The sequence below is a fragment of the Felis catus genome, chromosome X, assembly GCF_018350175.1.
Source record: "Felis catus isolate Fca126 chromosome X, F.catus_Fca126_mat1.0, whole genome shotgun sequence".
NCBI classification, from domain to species: domain Eukaryota; kingdom Metazoa; phylum Chordata; class Mammalia; order Carnivora; family Felidae; genus Felis; species Felis catus.
This window is the reverse complement of record NC_058386.1, coordinates 59320544-59338586: the sequence shown is the minus strand read 5'-3', so window position 1 is coordinate 59338586 and position 18043 is coordinate 59320544. Positions and strand designations below refer to the sequence as shown.

At 39.6% G+C, this 18043-nt stretch overlaps 1 protein-coding gene across 6 annotated transcripts in view; it reads left to right on the top strand.

Moving 5' to 3' along the window:
• Positions 1 to 18043, top strand: part of PHKA1 (phosphorylase kinase regulatory subunit alpha 1) — a 178136-nt gene that overhangs the window by 42956 nt on the left and 117137 nt on the right. For all 6 annotated transcript variants that reach the window (XM_045050992.1, XM_045050991.1, XM_045050990.1 and 3 more), the window contains exons 9-13: positions 1161 to 1214; positions 2697 to 2819; positions 5932 to 6027; positions 7821 to 7928; positions 9652 to 9730. In XM_045050992.1, coding sequence (XP_044906927.1) covers positions 1161 to 1214; positions 2697 to 2819; positions 5932 to 6027; positions 7821 to 7928; positions 9652 to 9730 — 460 coding nt within the window. The remainder of the gene's footprint in view (positions 1 to 1160; positions 1215 to 2696; positions 2820 to 5931; positions 6028 to 7820; positions 7929 to 9651; positions 9731 to 18043) is intronic.

Here is an 18043-nt window from a genome sequence, read left to right as displayed (position 1 = left end):
TCTTTAAGGCTTTGACTTTAAAGAGAAATTAATTCTCTTGGGAGCCTTGAGTCAGCGACTTAACCAAATGATCAGGGTTAACACCACCAGTAATAAAGCATATTGACATCATGTGGCCCCAGATACAGTGCACTGAGAAGTGCACAGCGCCAGTGTGGTATCCATGCAAATAACGCGTAATCTCAGTCATGGGAAAACATCAGACAAAACCAAATTGAGGGCCATTCTACAAAATAACTGATGAGCTCTTCAAAACTGTCAAGGTGATGAAAGACAAGGAAAGACTGAGGAACTATCACAGACTGGAAGAGACTAATGAGACATGACAACTAAATGGAATGGGATCCTAAAATGGATATGGGACAAGAAAAAACAAAGCCGTTAGTGGAAAAACTGGCAGGGCGCCTGGGTGGCTCAGTCAGTTAAGCGTCCGAGTTCGGCTCAGGTCATGATCTTGCAGATCATGGGTTCTGAGCTGTCAGCACAGAGCCTGGAGCCTGCTTCAGATTCTGTGTCTCCCTCTCTCTCTCTCTCTCTCTGCCCATTGCTCACTTGTGCACTCGCTCGCTCTCTCTCAAAAACAAATATTTAAAAAGAAAGAAGGAAAAACTGGCAAAGTCCAAATAAGTTCTGTACTTTGGTTAATAGTCTTGTGCCAAGCTTAATTTTTTAGTTTTTATTCATGTTCTGTGGTTATGTAAGAAGTTAATATAAAGGGACAGTGATTGAAGGGTAGTGGTGACTCTCTGTACTGTTTTTGCAACTCTTGTCTAAGTCTCAAATTATCAAAATTTTAAAAATATATTGTCTTTTTTTTGAGCCTCTCATCTCTTATGAGCTGTGTGAACAGCCCACATAGTAATTGGGCTGTTACAGACTTATCCTATGGTGGAAAGTGATGAAAGAGTTATTAGAAACTCTGCTTTAGGGAAGAGCCTGTAACTTAGCCCTCACTTGAACACACATTGATTTCTGAAATCAGTTTCTGCTACTGGGCTGTTATCAAAGGTTTTTTTAGATTATATTTTATTATTTTTTAAATACTGTATCTGTATTGGTGATAGATTGGCACATGTAGCTCTTGCAAAGACTGTATTTGATGGACTATATGGCTATACCAATGTGCATGCTTCCACTGTTTCTTTTCTTTGGGTTTCCAGGGTCGTTATGGTTGCTGTCGCTTTCTACGAGATGGATATAAAACTCCCAAAGAGGTGGGTTTCTTTTCCCCCAAAATGAGTCCAAGGTAGCATGGTCAGTACTGTTTGCAGTCTCATTCAGATAATATTTAACTCACTGGTGGTACTTAAAATAATCACTAAAGGGACACCTGGGTAGCTCAGTTGCTTAAGCATCTGACTCTTGGTTTCAACTGAGGTCATGATCTCACAGGTTCATGAGTTCGAGCCCCGCATCAGGCTCTGCACTGGCAGCGCAGAGCCTGCTTGGGATTCTCTCTCTCCCTTACTCTCTTCCCCTCCCCCACTTGTCCTGTCTCTGCCTCTCAAAATAAATACACTTTAAAAACATATATAAAATAAAATAATCACTAAATAGGTTACAGTAACTAATGTTTCCTACCTTTGTTGGGCTTAGTTGCCAAGTTCTATTTGTGAGCCTTTATGGATTAAATAAAATAGAGGAAGGTGTAGTTCTTCCACCTCTTGCAGCTGGTTAGTTTCAGGAAAGAGCTACTGACAGATGCTTAAATCAGTGGGTGAAAGTTTAAGCAGAAACAGAATATTTGAATAGTCTCAAAGTATCTTCCTCCCAAATATTTAATAGTTACAAAGGGAAAAATCTTTTCTTCAATAGCACTTTCTTCCCCCTTCCGCCTTTTTGTGGTTGGTTGGTTCTAAACAGTACCTGATCTTGAAAAGTTTAACTTGCTTTTGCTCCACCTGTCAAAAATTCTCCTTGGAATTATCAATGGAGAATGTTAAGTATTATTAAAGGGAATGAATGGTCAATAAGAAGCACTTCACTAGGAATGTAAACATTTTTTAATCATCGAGCTCAAACTCTTCTGGTCTACTTTCCTTCTTCTACTTTATTCTTTAGTCCTGTTGATTTCTATCTCTACTGATCTATTAAAATTATGCTCTGAAATACCATCAGAATGTCCCAAGTGATCAATCCAGTAGCCTTTTCCCACTCCTCATTATACTTGCCTTCTCTGTAGTACATTACTGTTACCTACCCTTCCATTTTCATGAAATTCTTTTCCTATTTAATTTATACAGTTCTACACTATGCTCATTCTTTTTGTTTTTTCCTCACCAAACTATGAGAGCATAACCAAGATTCCGTTCTCAGGTCATCTATTCACTATATGTAGCTACTACATTTGTAACTTGTGCTTCAAGTGTCACCTGTACGAGGATGACTCCCAAATCCTCATCTCTCTTGCTGTCCTTTGAAGCATTTCTATTTATACGTTCTGCTGCTACCTCAAACTTAACAAATACAAAACCAAACCCATGTTTATTAGGAATTAATATCACTTCTTCACATACTTGCCTATGGTGTCATTTTTATCCCAGTTCTACGGGTTACAAGTCATATCACAAAGTACTTGCTAAGGGAGGAGGGGTGTGTACACGCTCTGCAAGGCTGTATTGTGATACCTCTGAACTAAAGATATGTGTCTGAATTTGCAGTGATAAAATAGACTTTGTTTATTGTGTTTTTACCAGGATCCCAACCGTCTGTACTATGAACCATCTGAGCTGAAGTTATTTGAAAACATTGAGTGTGAATGGCCATTGTTCTGGACATACTTTATTCTTGATGGGGTCTTTAGTGGCAATGCAGAACAGGTAATATGCTGGGGAAAGAGCTTTTCAGCAGAATGTTTTTGTTATGTCTTCTTCTTTCAGTTGATGTTTGTGCTGACCCTGTGACCAAATGGAATTCTTCCCTAATAGGGAAGAGACAGAGTTGTCTTCTAGAGACTAGCAGTTGGGGACACTAGGTTAAGAGTTGAAAGACCTAGATGTTGCCATTGCTCAGACTTGACCTTTAATAAATACAGAGAGCACAATAACAAGCCCTGTCCACTTGCCTCAGTTATAAGAGGTACTTGGATTTGTATGTCTTTTTTTTAAATCTTGGAAATGATGTTCTGACTTTAGCCCCCCCCCCAAAAAAAAACCAAAACAACAACAACCCATTCATACCCTGTTCTTGCCCCAAAAAAACATGGTCATCATCATTTTTGGGGCTACATGAATAAAGTAATTTAGAAACCATCATTGGAAAACAGTGAGACTGGGAAATTTAATCAAGTAAGTTTAGTGTTCGGCATTCTACAAATTGACCATGGTCTAAGCTTGGACATGAATCCAGCACATTTGTAAGTCCCTTATACTTAGCTACATAAAACATAATTCTGTGTAATTTGAATGCTTTCGCCAATATTAATCTGTAACTGCCAGGGGTGCCTGGGTGGCTCAGTCAGTTAAACATAAGCCAGATCATGGTCTCCCAATTCGTGGGTTCGAGTCCCACATCAGGCTCATGCTGAGAGCTCAGAGACTGGAGTCTGTGTCAGATTCTGTGTCTCCCTCTCTCTCTGCCCCTCCCCTGCTCACTCTCTGTCTCTCTCAAAAATAAACATTAACTTTTTTTAAATCTGTAACTGCCAATATGAGTTTAAGTAATAGGTTTACACCAAAGTTTCAGAGGCCATAAAGTGTTTTACTCTAAATTTTAGTAAATTAAAGGATATCCCTTTTTGAGAAGGCAAATAAGATAAGCAGTAATAGAAATAACCCACCCTATTTTGATTCTACCATTTTTCTCCCTCCTTCTCAAATTCCACAGAACTGTGGAAAATCCACAGAATTTCAAAAACCTTTCTTACTCAAAGAAAGATTTATTTATTATACGTGCCTACCAACTACAAAGCACACAGGTTTTTTGGACTCTGTGGGGGAAAAAAGAGTTGAGAGACCTGGATTCTTTTTTATTCTTTTCTTTTGTCTGGCTTCCGTAGTAACTATTAAGTAGTCCAAGTATAGTCACTGACTTCTTCAGGTTCTCTGTATACAATGAAAATAGTTTTTTGTTCTTCTTAAAAGAAGAAAATATCCCTAAAGTTTTTTTTTTAATTTTACAGATGAAGATATGCCATAAGAACAAGGGAGGTCAGTTCGGCTATAATAAGACATATATGTTTCTTGAAGATCACCATGCTCTGCATATTTGAGAAATAAAAACTATAGGGCTCATGGGAAAATGAGGTTGGGACACAACACTTAAAAAGTTTGTCAGAAATATATACAAAGCAATAGGAACCTGGGGTGCCTGGCTGGCTCAGTCAGTTAAGTGTCTGACTTCAGCTCAGGTCATGATCTCACAGTTCACGGGTTCGAACCCCACATCAAACTCTCTGCTGACAGCTCAGAGCCTGGAGCCTGCTTCAGCTTCTGTATCTCCCTTTCTCTCTGCCCCTCCCCCACTCACGGTCTGTCTTTCTTGCTTTCAAAAATAAATAAAACATTAAAAATAATAAAATAAACATTAAAAAATTTTAAAACAATAGGAACCTAACAAACACAGTATTCTAACTTTATGCATGGTGAATAGTTAAGAAATACATAAATATCACAATATGACACTTGTACCTTGTAAAAGACCTAAGGTTTGCTCATGGACATATGCATCCATGTTCCTGCCAGGTGACCTGCTGGGCTCTCATACCCACCACTCTGTGTGCCAGAGGAGGAGAACAAGAAAGATAGCACGAGAGTGAGGAGAAAGAGAAAAAGAACACAGAACAGACAGAATAATTAAAAAATAAACTGTGAAGAAAGGAAAGGAAATTAAAGAAACAGGAAGGCACAGAGTCATGTACCTAGGGTGGCCATGAAAAGGGAGCAGCTCAGAAGTTACTATGCAGTGGTAAAAGGAATGTTGTCTGAAATTGGACAGAAAGTTGTAACACAAAACGTGGATGAGCGTGGTTCTATTTTCCTCCTGAAGTGTGTGCGTGTGTATGTTTTGGGTATTCTTACACAGCTCAGTTCAGCTGAGTGTATACTCTTGCAATTGTGTGTAAGCAAATGTCAAATTTATGTTACGCTCAAATTGTTCCTTCATACATCAAATGCATCAGAATAAATTTGTGTTTGCAAAACAACCGTTAGAACTGTTTTTTCCCCACCATAAATTATCATAGGGTTTTTTTTTGTCTGTTTTGTCTTGTTTGCTTTTTAGGCATTACTAATCTACCACAAATTATTAAGCAAAAAAATGTGAACTTCACTATAATAGAAAATTTAGCAGGTAAAATACAGTTTTTAAATATTTTTTTAATGTTTATTTTTGAGAGAAAGAGAGAGCATGAGCGGGGGAGGGACAGAGAGAGGAGATAGAGAATCTGAAGGAGGCTTCAGGCTCTGAGCTGTCTGCACAGAGCCCAATGCAGGGCTCGAACTCAAGAACCCTGAAATCATGACCTGAGCTGAAGTTGGACACTTAACTGACTGAGCACCACCCAGCCGCCCCTTAAATACAGTTTTAAAAGCCAGTACATGTAAAGGCAAGAAGCTATGTTTAGAATAGTACATAGTGGATCAAAACAGGCCTGTGGAGACAGGCGGACTTGAGGCCAAATCCAGGCTCAACCTTACACTTTCTGCATGATCTTCCACGAGTTCATAACGTCTTTGAGCTTTCATTTTTCAGTAAAAAGGTTTTAACTGCATATACCTCCTAGGATGGTTGTAAAAATTATAAATGTGCTCAAGTACGCAAAACTCCTAGCATAGTATCTGGCCTGCAATAAGCATTTCTCAAATGCTACTTTCCTTTCTTCTCCATTTTACTAGGTGAATATGTTCCTTTGCAATAGGACTCTCTTTGGCTACAACACTCCTTGAGTTCCTGAGGAAACACTCTATAAACTTTTTTTCCCTTTATCTACAGGTTCAAGAATATAGAGAGGCTCTTGAAACTGTCCTCATCAAGGGCAAAAATGGAGTCCCACTTTTGCCAGAGCTATATAGTGTTCCTCCGGACAAGGTGAGCTGGACAAGTACCATTACACAGAGCTGGGAGAAGAGCAGTACCTCCACAGGACTGCCTCATTTGAGTCAAACCAGTTTTAACTTTCTGATCTTCATGTTCTAAAAATTTGTCTTTAGGTATAAGATGATAAAAATATGATTTAATGCCTTTGAAAATAATTTATTTTATTTTTTAAATATAATTTATTGACAAATTGGTTTCCATACAACATCCAGTGCTCATCCCAACAGGTGCCCTCCTCAATGCCCATCACCCAACTCCATACCCGAAAAACAAATAATCCAGTGAAGACATGGGCAGAAGACATTAATAGAAACTTTTCCAAAGAAGACATCCAGATGGCCAACAGACACATGAAACGATGAAAATAATTTTTTTATGTTTATTTTCATTTTTGAGAGAGAGAGCATGATGGGGGAGGGACAGAGAGAGAGGGATACAGAGGATCCAAAGCAGGCTCTGCACTGAGAGCAGAGAGCCTGATATGAGGCTTGAGCTCACAAACTGCGAGATCATGACCTGAGCTGAAGCTGGACACTTAACCAAGTGAGCCAAACAAGCGCCCTGAAAATAAATTTTTAAAGCAGTCTCGGTTATGGCACTGTTGCATAATGAGACAAGGGCAAGACCAAACATTACAATGGTAGTTTCATGGGTGTATATTTATCCTCAAACTCATTAAGATGCATACATTAAATATGCATGGCCTTTTTATATGTCAACCATACCTCAATTTAAAAAAATTAATTGTTCAGAGACTGATTTTTTAAATGTTTTTAAAGCTTATTTATTTTGAGAGAGAGAACAGGGGAGGGGTAGAGAGGGACGGAGAAAGAGAGAATCCCAAGCAGACTCCATGCTGTCAGCACAGAGCCCGATGTGGGGCTTGAACCCACAAACCGAGAGATCATGACCTGAGCCAGAATGAAGAGCCAGAAGCTTACCCGACTAAGCCAACCAGGCACCCCCAGATATTGATTTATTTTTAAAGACCAAACCTTAAGGTTAAGAATGATATGGAGATCAGTAGGCAGACGTACAGCAATGTTCTGTATAAACTGTCAGGATTTGGTATTCTCTGTTTTGAGGCCAGTAATATGGGATTGTTTGAGTAGATCAGGTTTGAAAAATGTTGTAGGTCTCCGTTTTCCCACCATGCCAGTTGGGAGTACCATTGTTCCTCTTCTCCATTACGAAGGAGCATTAGCCATGGGAGGGTTGTAATCTTCCATCCTGGTGGGGATGGATGTAATAAACTTCTAGAAACATCAGCAGCACCATCTGAAAGTTTGTTAGGAATGCAGATCTCAGGCTTTCCTCCACACTCAGAATCTCGGTCAGAATCTGCCTTTGGATAAGATCCTCACGTGATTTGCATGTACCTACATTTAAAGGAGCACTTCCCAGGGTGCCTGTGTGGCTCAATCGGTTAAGTGTCCGACCTCAGCTCAGGTCATGATTTCACGGCTCACAAGTTCAAGCCCCGCATTGGCTCTGTGCTGACAGCTCGGAGCCTGGAGCTGCTTGGATTCTGTGTCTCCCTCTCTCTGCCCCTCCCTCACTCACACTCTGTCTCTCTCTGTCTCTCTCTCTCTCTTAAAAATAAATAAACATTTTTTACAAAGGAGCACTACCCTAGGTTGTAGTCACAGTGCTTAACTTTTCAGTGCATTGCATATATAACTGTTTTACAGGGTATGAGTCACGATCCAGATTCAGCCCTTTTGTTGTCCAGTATCTTTAACTTTCTATTATCTTTTGTGTGGCTTCTTTATCTTTTCTTTTAGGTTGACGAAGAATATCAAAATCCTCACACTGTGGACCGAGTCCCCATGGGCAAGTTGCCCCATATGTGGGGTCAGTCTCTGTACATCTTAGGAAGCTTGATGGCAGAGGTAAGGGGAAGTATCAAGCCTCTTCCACTTTTTTTCTGTTTAATCACTGCAAGAATCAGATTTGTGAGTAGCTCATTAAATCTGGATATACCTTTTGCCTTTTATATTCTGCCTTAATTATATATTTTCCTCTAGGTCAGGTGCTTAGAGTGGGAATATGGCCAATCATTCACAAAAATCTTTCCCCCTGGCAACCATGTCTCTCATACTGCCTAGGTCTTCCTACCTTGGTACTATACTTGGAGCTGCTCTGAGATCAGGGCCTAGATCTTGCTCTTTCAAAATACTCCCCTAGTGCCTTGCCTGGTGACTGATGAATGCACTTGTGCTTAGATAGTAATGTTGACTGATAATGGATTTAAGTACTAACTTTTACAAGCAATATGATGTTTCATTATTTAATTGAGTAAGCTGATAAGATAATCTTAGGCACCATGACAAGTGTTTGGGAACATCATAGTTTTTTTTAATTTTTATTTCTTTATTTTGAGAGAGAGAGAAGAAAAGCAGAGAGAGAGAGAGAGAGAGAGGGAGAGAGAGAGAGAGAGAATGAATGAGAATCCCAGGCAGGCTCCTCACTGTCAGCACAGAGCCCAGTGTGGGGCTCAAAGTCATGAACCCTGAGATCATGACCTGAGCCAAAATCAAGAGTCTAACGCTTAACCGACTGAGCTACCCAGGTGGCCGAGGAACATCATAGTTTTTAAAAACTTATTGTTTGTTTATTTTTGTTAAGGGGCCCTTTAAATGTTTTTTTATGTTAAATTCTGTTGAAACAGCTCTTAAATGTAGCACTTGAGAATTTCGTACTTTATGTTCAGCTTATTTTTGATATTTTGAGCTATTGTAAGAATTCTCTTTCTCGAAGTTTCCCAGATTTACCGGCAAATCTATTTCCCCATTGTAGGTTATTATGGTAAGTTATAACTGAGGCTCCTAGAAGATCTAAGGTGGGACTTAGCTATCCTTTCTAAGCCAGGCTCTTTGACCTGTTTATACGTGACTATTTTCTGCAGCTGTTTTTGTTCTATTTTGGTTTTTTTTTCTCAGTTTCACTGAGCTATAATTCACATACATCCATGTGAGTTTCAGGTGTACAGCATAAAAGTTTGATTATCTTTAGTTGATATTATGAAGAATGTAGCAATAATGAGCAGAAAGATTTGTTTAAAATAATCCTTACCTGATGACTTTCTCATTCAGTGCTATAAATAAATTAAATGCTGTGAAAAAGGAGGAAATGAATGGTGTTTTTAAGAGCAAATGGGTGAATTCGTCCCATTTCAGCAAGGACAGAAATTCAAGTCAAAAGATATATGCTGAGCATAAAGCATAACAGTCACATGAATAAATGAGAAAACAAGATCTAAATTATTGATAATAAGCACTGTGATTTGATTATCTAATTATATGCATCCAGAGAAGGTGGAGTTGTAGCTAAAAAACTTTCTGCTTATCACTTACACCCCATCTATTTCCAGCAAAGAACTTGTGGCCACCACTAGAAGGTATTTGTTTTCTTTCCATACCTGCCTCTCACAGGTTATGATGTGAGGTTTTGGCACTGCTGTGTTTTTTCTCCTCAAACATTAGCTTTTTACGCCCCTGAAACGCTATAGTGGAAAAAGCATGAATTTAGGTACCTTGTACAAATAAATTACTTACCTAAAAAAATTTAGCTTTTTGGTTGAGATGTAACAATCTTTTTATGGTTTTTCTTTAGGGATTTTTAGCTCCTGGAGAAATTGATCCCCTAAATCGAAGGTTTTCTACTGTACCAAAGCCAGATGTTGTGGTTCAAGGTATGGATTCTTATTCCCAGCATTAAAACTTTATATTAAAGATCTGTTTTGTACCAGTACATGATGGCTTTATTGTTTATCATGTGTTTTGTTCAGCCTCAAAAAGTATACAATTAACTTGGTTCTGTTTGGTTTCAAGATTGCTACTAATCTTAATCATGAACAAATGCTTAATAAATGATGTTATTTGATACTCTTAACCACTTCTTACTTCTGGAAAGTCTTTTCATTGTCATGATATTGTAGCCTCCTGATTGTTTCTGCTTTCTTTCCGAACATTACTTCTGTGCTTCTTCTGTTAGTACTCCTTTCTTCTCATACCCTTTTTTAAATTTTTTTTAATATATGAAATTTATTGTCAGATTGGTTTCCATACAACACCCAGTGCTCATCCCAAAAGATGCCCTCTTCAATAACCATCACCCACCCTCCCCTCCCTCCCACCCTGCATCAACCCTCCGTTTGTTCTCAGTTTTTAAGAGTCTCTTATGCTTTGGCTGTCTCCCACTCTAACGTCTTTTTTTTTCCCTTCCTCTCCCCCATGGGTTTCTATTAAGTTTCTCAGGATCCACATAAGAGTGAAACCATATGGTATCTGTCTCTGTATGGCTTATTTCACTTAGCATAACACTCTCCAGTACCATCCATGTTGCTACAAAGGGCCATATTTCATTCTTTCTCATTGCCACGTAGTACTCCATTGTGTATATAAACCACAATTTCTTTATCCATTCATCAGTTGATGGACATTTAGGCTCTTTCCATAATTTGGCTATTGTTGAGAGTGCTGCTATAAACATTGGGGTACAAGTGCCCCTATGCATCAGCACTTCTGTATCCCTTGGGTAAATTCCTAGCAGTGCTATTGCTGGGTCATAGGGTAGGTCTATTTTTAATTTTCTGAGGAACCTCCACACTGTTTTCCAGAGTGGCTGCACCAGTTTGCATTCCCACCAACAGTGCAAGAGGGTTCCCGTCTCTCCACATCCTCTCCAGCATCTATAGTCTCCTGATTTGTTCATTTTAGCCACTCTGACTGGCGTGAGGTGATATCTGACTGTGGTTTTGATTTGTATTTCCCTGATGAGGAGCGACGTTGAACACCTTTTCATGTGCCTGTTGGCCATCCAGATGTCTTCTTCAGAGAAGTGTCTATTCATGTTTTCTTCCCATTTCTTCACTGGATTATTTGTTTTTTGGGTGTGGAGTTTGGTGAGCTCTTTATAGACTTTGGATACTAGCCCTTTGTCCGATATGTCATTTGCGAATATCTTTTCCCATTCCGTTGGTTGCCTTTTAGTTTTGTTGGTTGTTTTCTTTGCTGTGCAGAAGCTTTTATCTTGATGAGGTCCCAATAGTTCATTTTTGCTTTTAATTCCCTTGCCTTTGGGGATGTGTCAAGTAAGAAACTGCTGTGGCTCAGGTCAGAGAGGTCTTTTCCTGCTTTCTCCTCTAAGGTTTTGATGGTTTCCTGTCTCACATTTAGGTCCTTTATCCATTTTGAGTTTATTTTTGTGATGGTGTGAGAAAGTGGTCTAGTTCCAACCTTCTGCATGTTGCTGTCCAGTTCTCCCAGCAACACTTGTTAAAGAGACTGTCTTTTTTCCATTGGATGTTCTTTACTGCTTTGTCAAAGATTACTTGGCCATGCATTTGTGGGTCTAGTTCTGGGGTTTCTATTCTATTCCATTGGTCTATGTGTCTGTTTCTGTGCCAATACCATGCTGTCTTGATGATGACAGCTTTGTAGTAGAGGCTAAAGTCTGGGATTGTGATCCCTCGTGCTTTGGTCTTCTTCTTCAAAATTACTTTGGCTATTCGGGGCCTTTTGTGGTTCCATATGAATTTTAGGATTGCTTGTTCTAGCTTCGAGAAGAATGCTGGTGCAATTTTGATTGGGATTGCATTGAATGTGTAGATAGCTTTGAGTAGTATTGACATTTTGACAATATTTATTCTTCCAGTCCATCAGCATGGAATGTTTTCCCATTTCTTTATATCTTTTTCAATTTCCTTCATAAGCTTTCTATAGTTTTCAGCATACACATCTTTTACATCTTTGGTTAGATTTATCCCTAGGTGTTTTATGCTTCTTGGTGCCATTGTGAATGGGATCAGTTTCTTTGTCTTCTGTTGCTTCATTATTAGTGTATAAGAATGCAACTGATTTCTGTACATTGATTTTGTATCCTGCAACTTTGCTGAATTCATGTATCAGTTCTAGCAGACTTTTGGTGGAGTCTATCGGATTTTCCATGTATAATATCATGTCATCTGCAAAAAGTGAAAGCTTGATTTCATCTCTGCCAATTTTGATGCCTTTGATTTCCTTTTGTTGTCTGATTGCCGATGCTAGAACTTCCAACACTGTGTGAAACAACAGCGGTGAGAGTGGACACCCCTGTCGTGTTCCTGATCTCAGGGAAAAAGCTCTCAGTTTTTCTCCACTGAGGATGATGTTAGCTGTGGGCTTTTCATAAATGGCTTTGATGATGTTTAAGTATGTTCCTTCTATCCCAACTTTCTCAAGGGTTTTTATTAAGAAAGTTGCTGAATTTTGTCAAAGGCCTTTTCTGCATCGATTGACAGGATCATATGGTTCTTATCTTTTCTTTTATTAATGTGACGTATCATGTTGATTGATTTGCGAATGTTGAAGCAGCCCCGCATCCCAGGAATGAATCCCACTTGATCATGGTGAATAATTCTTTTTATATGCTGTTGAATTCTATTTGTTACTATCTTATTGAGAATTTTTGCATCCATATTCATCAGGGATATTGGCCTGTAGTTCTCTTTTTTTACTGGGTCTCTGTCTGGTTTAGGAATCAAAGTAACAGTTCCTTCATAGAATGAGTCTGGAAGTTTTCCTTCCCCGTCTATTTTTTGGAACAGCTTGAGAAGGATAGGTATTATCTCTGCTTTAAACGTCTGGTAGAACTCCCCTGGGAAGCCATCTGGCCCAGGACTCTTATTTCGTGGGAGATTTTTGATAACTGATTCAATTTCTTCACTGGTTATGGGTCTGTTGAAGCTTTCTATTTCCTCCTGATTGAGTTTTGGAAGTGTGTGGGTGTTTAGGAATTTGTCCATTTCTTCCAGGTTGTGCAATTTGTTGGCATATAATTTTTCATAGTATTCCCTGATAATTGTTTGTATCTCTGAGGGATTGGTTGTAATAAATCCATTTTCATTCATGATTTTATCTATTTGGGTCATCTCCCTTTTCTTTTTGAGAAGCCCGGCTAGAGGTTTATCAATTTTGTTTATTTTTTCAAAAAACCAACTCTTGGTTTCGTTGATCTGCTCTACACTTTTTTTTAGATTCTATATTGTTTATTTCTGCTCTGATCTTTATTATTTCTCTTCTGCTGGGTTTAGGGTGTCTTTGCTGTTCTGCTTCTATTTTCTTTAGGTGTGCTGTTAGATTTTCTATTTGGGATTTTTCTTGTTTCTTGAGATAGGCCTGGATTGCAATGTATTTTCTTCTCAGGACTGCCTTCGCTGAATCCCAAAGTGTTTGGATTGTTGTATTTTCATTTTTGCTTGTTTCCATATATTTTTTAATTTCTTCTCTAATTGCCTGGTTGACCCATTCATTCTTTAGTAGGGTGTTCTTTAACCTCCATGCTTTTGGAGGTTTTCCAGACTTGTTCCTGTGGTTGATTTCAAGCTTCATTGCATTGTGGTCTGAAAGTATGCATGATATGATCTCAATTCTTGTATACTTCTGAAGGGCTGTTTGGTGACCAAGGATGTGATCTATCTTGGAGAATGTTCCATGTGCACTCGAGAAGAAAGTATATTCTGTTGCTTTGGGATGCAGAGTTCTAAATAGACCTGTCAAGTCCATCTGATCCAATGTATCATTCAGGGCCCTTGTTTCTTTATTTGTCCATGTGTCTACATGACCTCTCCATTTCTGTAAGTGGGGTGTTAAAGTCCCCTGCAATTACCACATTCTTATCAATAAGGTTGCTTATGTTTGTGAGTAATTGTTTTGTGTACTTGGGGGCTCCCGTATTTGGCGCATAGACATTTCTAATTGTTAGCTCTTCCTGATGAATAGACACTGTGATTATTATATAATGCCCTTCTTCATCTCTTGTTACAGCCTTTAATTTCAAGTCTAGTTTGTCTGATATAAGTATGGCTACTGCAGCTTTCTTTTGACTTCCAGTAGCATGATAAATAGTTCTCTATCCCCTCACTTTCAATCTGAAGGTGTCCTCAAGTCTAAAATGAGTCTCTTGTAGACAGCAAATAGATGGGTCTTTTTTTTTATCCATTCTGATACCCTATGTCTTTTGGTTGGCGCATTTAGTCCATTTACACTCAGTGTTATTATAGAAAGATATGGGTTTAGAGTCATTGTGGTATCTGTAGGTTTCATGCTTGTAGCGATGTCTCTGGGACGTTGTCTCACAGGATCCTCCTTAGGATCTCTTGTAGGGCTGGTTTAGTGGTGACAGATTCCTTCAGTTTTTGTTTGTTTGGGAAGACCTTTATCTCTCCTTCTATTCTAAATGGTAGACTTGCTGGATAAAGGATTCTCGGCTGCATATTTTTTCTGTTCATCACATTGAAGATCTCCTGCCATGCCTTTCTGGCCTGCCAAGTTTCAGTAGAGAGATCCATCACGAGTCTTATGGGTCTCCCTTTATATGTTAGAGCACGTTTATCCCTAGCTGCTTTCAGAATTTTCTCTTTATCCTTGTATTTTGCCAGTTTCACTATGATATGTCATGCAGAAGATCGATTCAAGTTACGTCTGAAGGGAGTTCTCTGTACCTCTTGGATTTCAATGCTTTTTTCCTTCCCCAGATCAGGGAAGTTCTCAGCTATTATTTCTTCAAGTACCCCTTCAGCACCTTTCCCTGTCTCTTCCTCCTCTGAGATACCAATTATGCGTATATTATTTCTCTTTAGTGTATCACTTAGTTCTCTAATTTTCCCCTCATGCTCCTGGATATTTGTATCCCTCTTTTTCTCAGCTTCCTCTTTTTCTATAATTTTATCTTCTAGTTCACCTATTCTCTCCTCTGCCTCTTCAAGCCGAGCTGTGGTGGTTTCCATTTTGTTATGCATTTCGTTTAAAGCGTTTTTCAGCTCCTCGTGACTGTTCCTTAGTCCCTTGATCTCTGTAGCAAGAGATTCTCTGCTGCCCTTATACTGTTTTCAAGCCCAGTGATTAATTATATGACTATTATTCTAAATTCACTTTCTGTTATATTGTTTAAATCGTTTTTGATCAGTTCATTAGCTGTCTCTATTTCCTGGAGATTCTTCTGAGGAGAATTCTTCCATTTCATCATTTTGGATAGTCCCTGGAGTGGTGTGGACCTGCAGGGCATTTCCTCTGTGCTGTCTTGAATAACTTGCGTTGGTGGGCAGGGCCGCGTCAGACCTGTTGTCTGTCCCTGGGCCACAGTCAGACTGTTGTGTACCTTCTCTTCCCCTCTCCTAGGAGCGGGATTCACTGTGGGGTGGTGTGGCTCGTCTGGGCTACTTGCACACTGCCAGGCTTGTGGTGTTGGGGATCTGGCGTATTAGCTGGGGTGGATCGGCAAGGTGCACAGGGGCGGGAGGGTCAGGGTCAGCTCACTTTTCCTTTGGTGATCCGCTTCGGGAGGGGCCCTGCAGCACCGGCAGGGAGTCAGACCTGCCACAGGAGGGATGGATCCACAGAAGCACAGCGTTGGGTGTTGGCCCGGTGCAAGCAAGTTCCCTGGCAGGTACTGGTTCCCTTTGGGATTTTGACTGGGGGATGGGCGAGGGAGATGGCGCTGGCGAGCGCCTTTGTTCCCCGCCAAGATGAGCTCTGTCGTCCGGGGCTCAACAACTGTCTCTCCCGTTGTCCTCCAGCCCTTCCGCTCTCCGAGCAGAGCTGTTAATTTATAACCTTCCAGATGTTAAGTCCCGCTTGCTGTCAGAACACAATGTGTCCGGCCCCTCCGCTTTTGCAAGCCAGACTCGAGGGCTCTGCTTTGCCGGCCGGTTGCCCCTCTGCCCCAGCTCCCTCCTGACAATCTGTGTAGCGCGCACCACCTCTCCGCCCTTCCTACCCTCTTCCGTGGGCCTCTGGTCTACCCTTGGCTCCAGAGAATCCGTTCTGCTAGTCTTCTGGCAGTTTTCTGGGTTATTTAGGCAGGTGTGTGTGGAATCTAAGTGATCACCAAGACGGGATGAGCCCAGCGTCCTCCTACGCCGGCATCTTCCTCCCTATTTCTCTCTCATACCCTTTTTTTTAATTTTATTTTTTATTTGTTAAAATTTATATCCAAATTAGTTAGCATATAGTGAAACGATGATTTCAGGAGTAGATTCCTTAATGACCCTTACCCATTTAGCCCATCCCCCCACCTACAACCCCTCCAGTTACCCTCAGTTTGTTCTCCATGTTTATGAGTCTCTTCTGTTTTGTCCCCCTCCCTGTTTTTATATTATTTTTGTTTCCCTTCCCTTATATTCATCTGTTTTGTCTCTTAAAGTCCTCATATGAGTGAAGGCATATGATTTTTGTCTTTCTCTGACTGACTAATTTCACTTAGCATAATACCCTCCAGTTCCATCCATGTAGTTGCAAATGGCGAGATTTCATTCTTTTTGACTGCTGAGTAATACTCCATTTGTGTATATACCACATCTTCTTTATCCATTCATCCTTCAATGGACATTTGGGCTCTTTCCATACTTTGGCTATTGTTGATAGTTCTGCTGTAAACATGGGGGTGCATGTGTCCGTTCAAAACAGCACACCTGTATCCCGTGGATAAATACCTAGTAGTGCAATTGCTGGGTCATAGGGTATTTCTATTTTTAGTTTTTTGAGGAACCTCCATACTGTTTTCCAGAGTGGCTGCACCAGCTTGCATTCCCATTCTCATACCCTTTTAATGGTTGTGTACTTAGTCTTATACTATTGTCTTTCTGTATTTACACTCTGTATTAGTTTGTTAGTGCTGCCCCCTTCATAATAAGTTTGCTTCTATGGCTCCAACTATTCCCTCTTTGGAGAATACTGGAAACCTTTTTATTTTTATTCCTAACAATCAACTTAAATTTTGAAGTATCTACTCTATGCAAAACACTGGGCTAAGCTCTGTAAACATTTTCAGAATTCTAGCCCCAATATCTATAAAACATCTTTACCACTTATACTTCTAATGTAAAACTGACCTCTTTTGTCTGCATTCTTTCACCATTCTTTCACCTGTCCCATGAACATCAGATATTTCCACATCCTTATCTCTTTTAATGACCTCACTATCATTCTAGTTTCCAAGGTTAGAAAGCTCCAGGTCGTTTTTGACTCTCTAACAACACAATCCAGTGTGGTACTAAGCTCCTATGAAATGTCTCCAGTCACTTGACTTTCGGGTTGGTGCTATATGGGAAATAATCCTGTATAGTTTACTCTTCCCTTCCCATGAGAAACTCTGTTCTCCTTTGAGGCTTATGCCATCTGGCTCTGTTGATCCCCTGCTTCTCTAATTCATTCCCTTAGCTTATAGCCTTCCTCTTCTTCCCCAGATCCTGCCATAGTGCTAGATTTCAGCATCACAGTGAATGCCATCTAACATTTTAGCCTCAAAATTTTTGGATATCCATAACTCTAGGGACCTTTCCCTCCACCTCTATGTTACCCACTCATTTTGAGGACCAAACTTTAGAACTATCCCACATCATATATCTTCCGTTTCAAAAACATCCAGTTTATGGTCATAGCTACATATTATTTCAGTGGTTTTTTCTTCCTATGACATTTGTCTCTAATTTCACCTAGTCTGTTCTTCCCTACCTATTTGTTGATCATTTAAATATCTTAATCACCAGTACACTACAACTCTACTATACCCACCAGAAAAATCATAACACCACATCAGTCTTACCGTCTGCATTTTCTTTTTCTATTAGGCTCTTTATTTTAATTCCAGTGTAATTGACCTTCAATGTTATATTAGGATCAGATGTACAATATAGTGATTTAACGATTATATACATTACTCATTGCTCTTTATGATAAGTATTCTTTAATCCCTATCACCTATTTTACCCATCCCTCTGGTAACCATCCCCTCACACACCACTCCTCTGGTAACCATCAAATTATTCTCTATAGTTAAGAAGCTGTTTCTTGTTTTGTCCCTCACTCTCTTTTTTCCTTTGCTTCTTGTTTTATTTTTTAAATTTCACATATGAGTGAAATCATATGGTATTTGTCTCTCTCTGACTTATTTATTTCACTTAGCATTATACTCCCTAACTCCATCCATATTGTTGCAAATGGCAAGACTTCATCCATTTTTATGG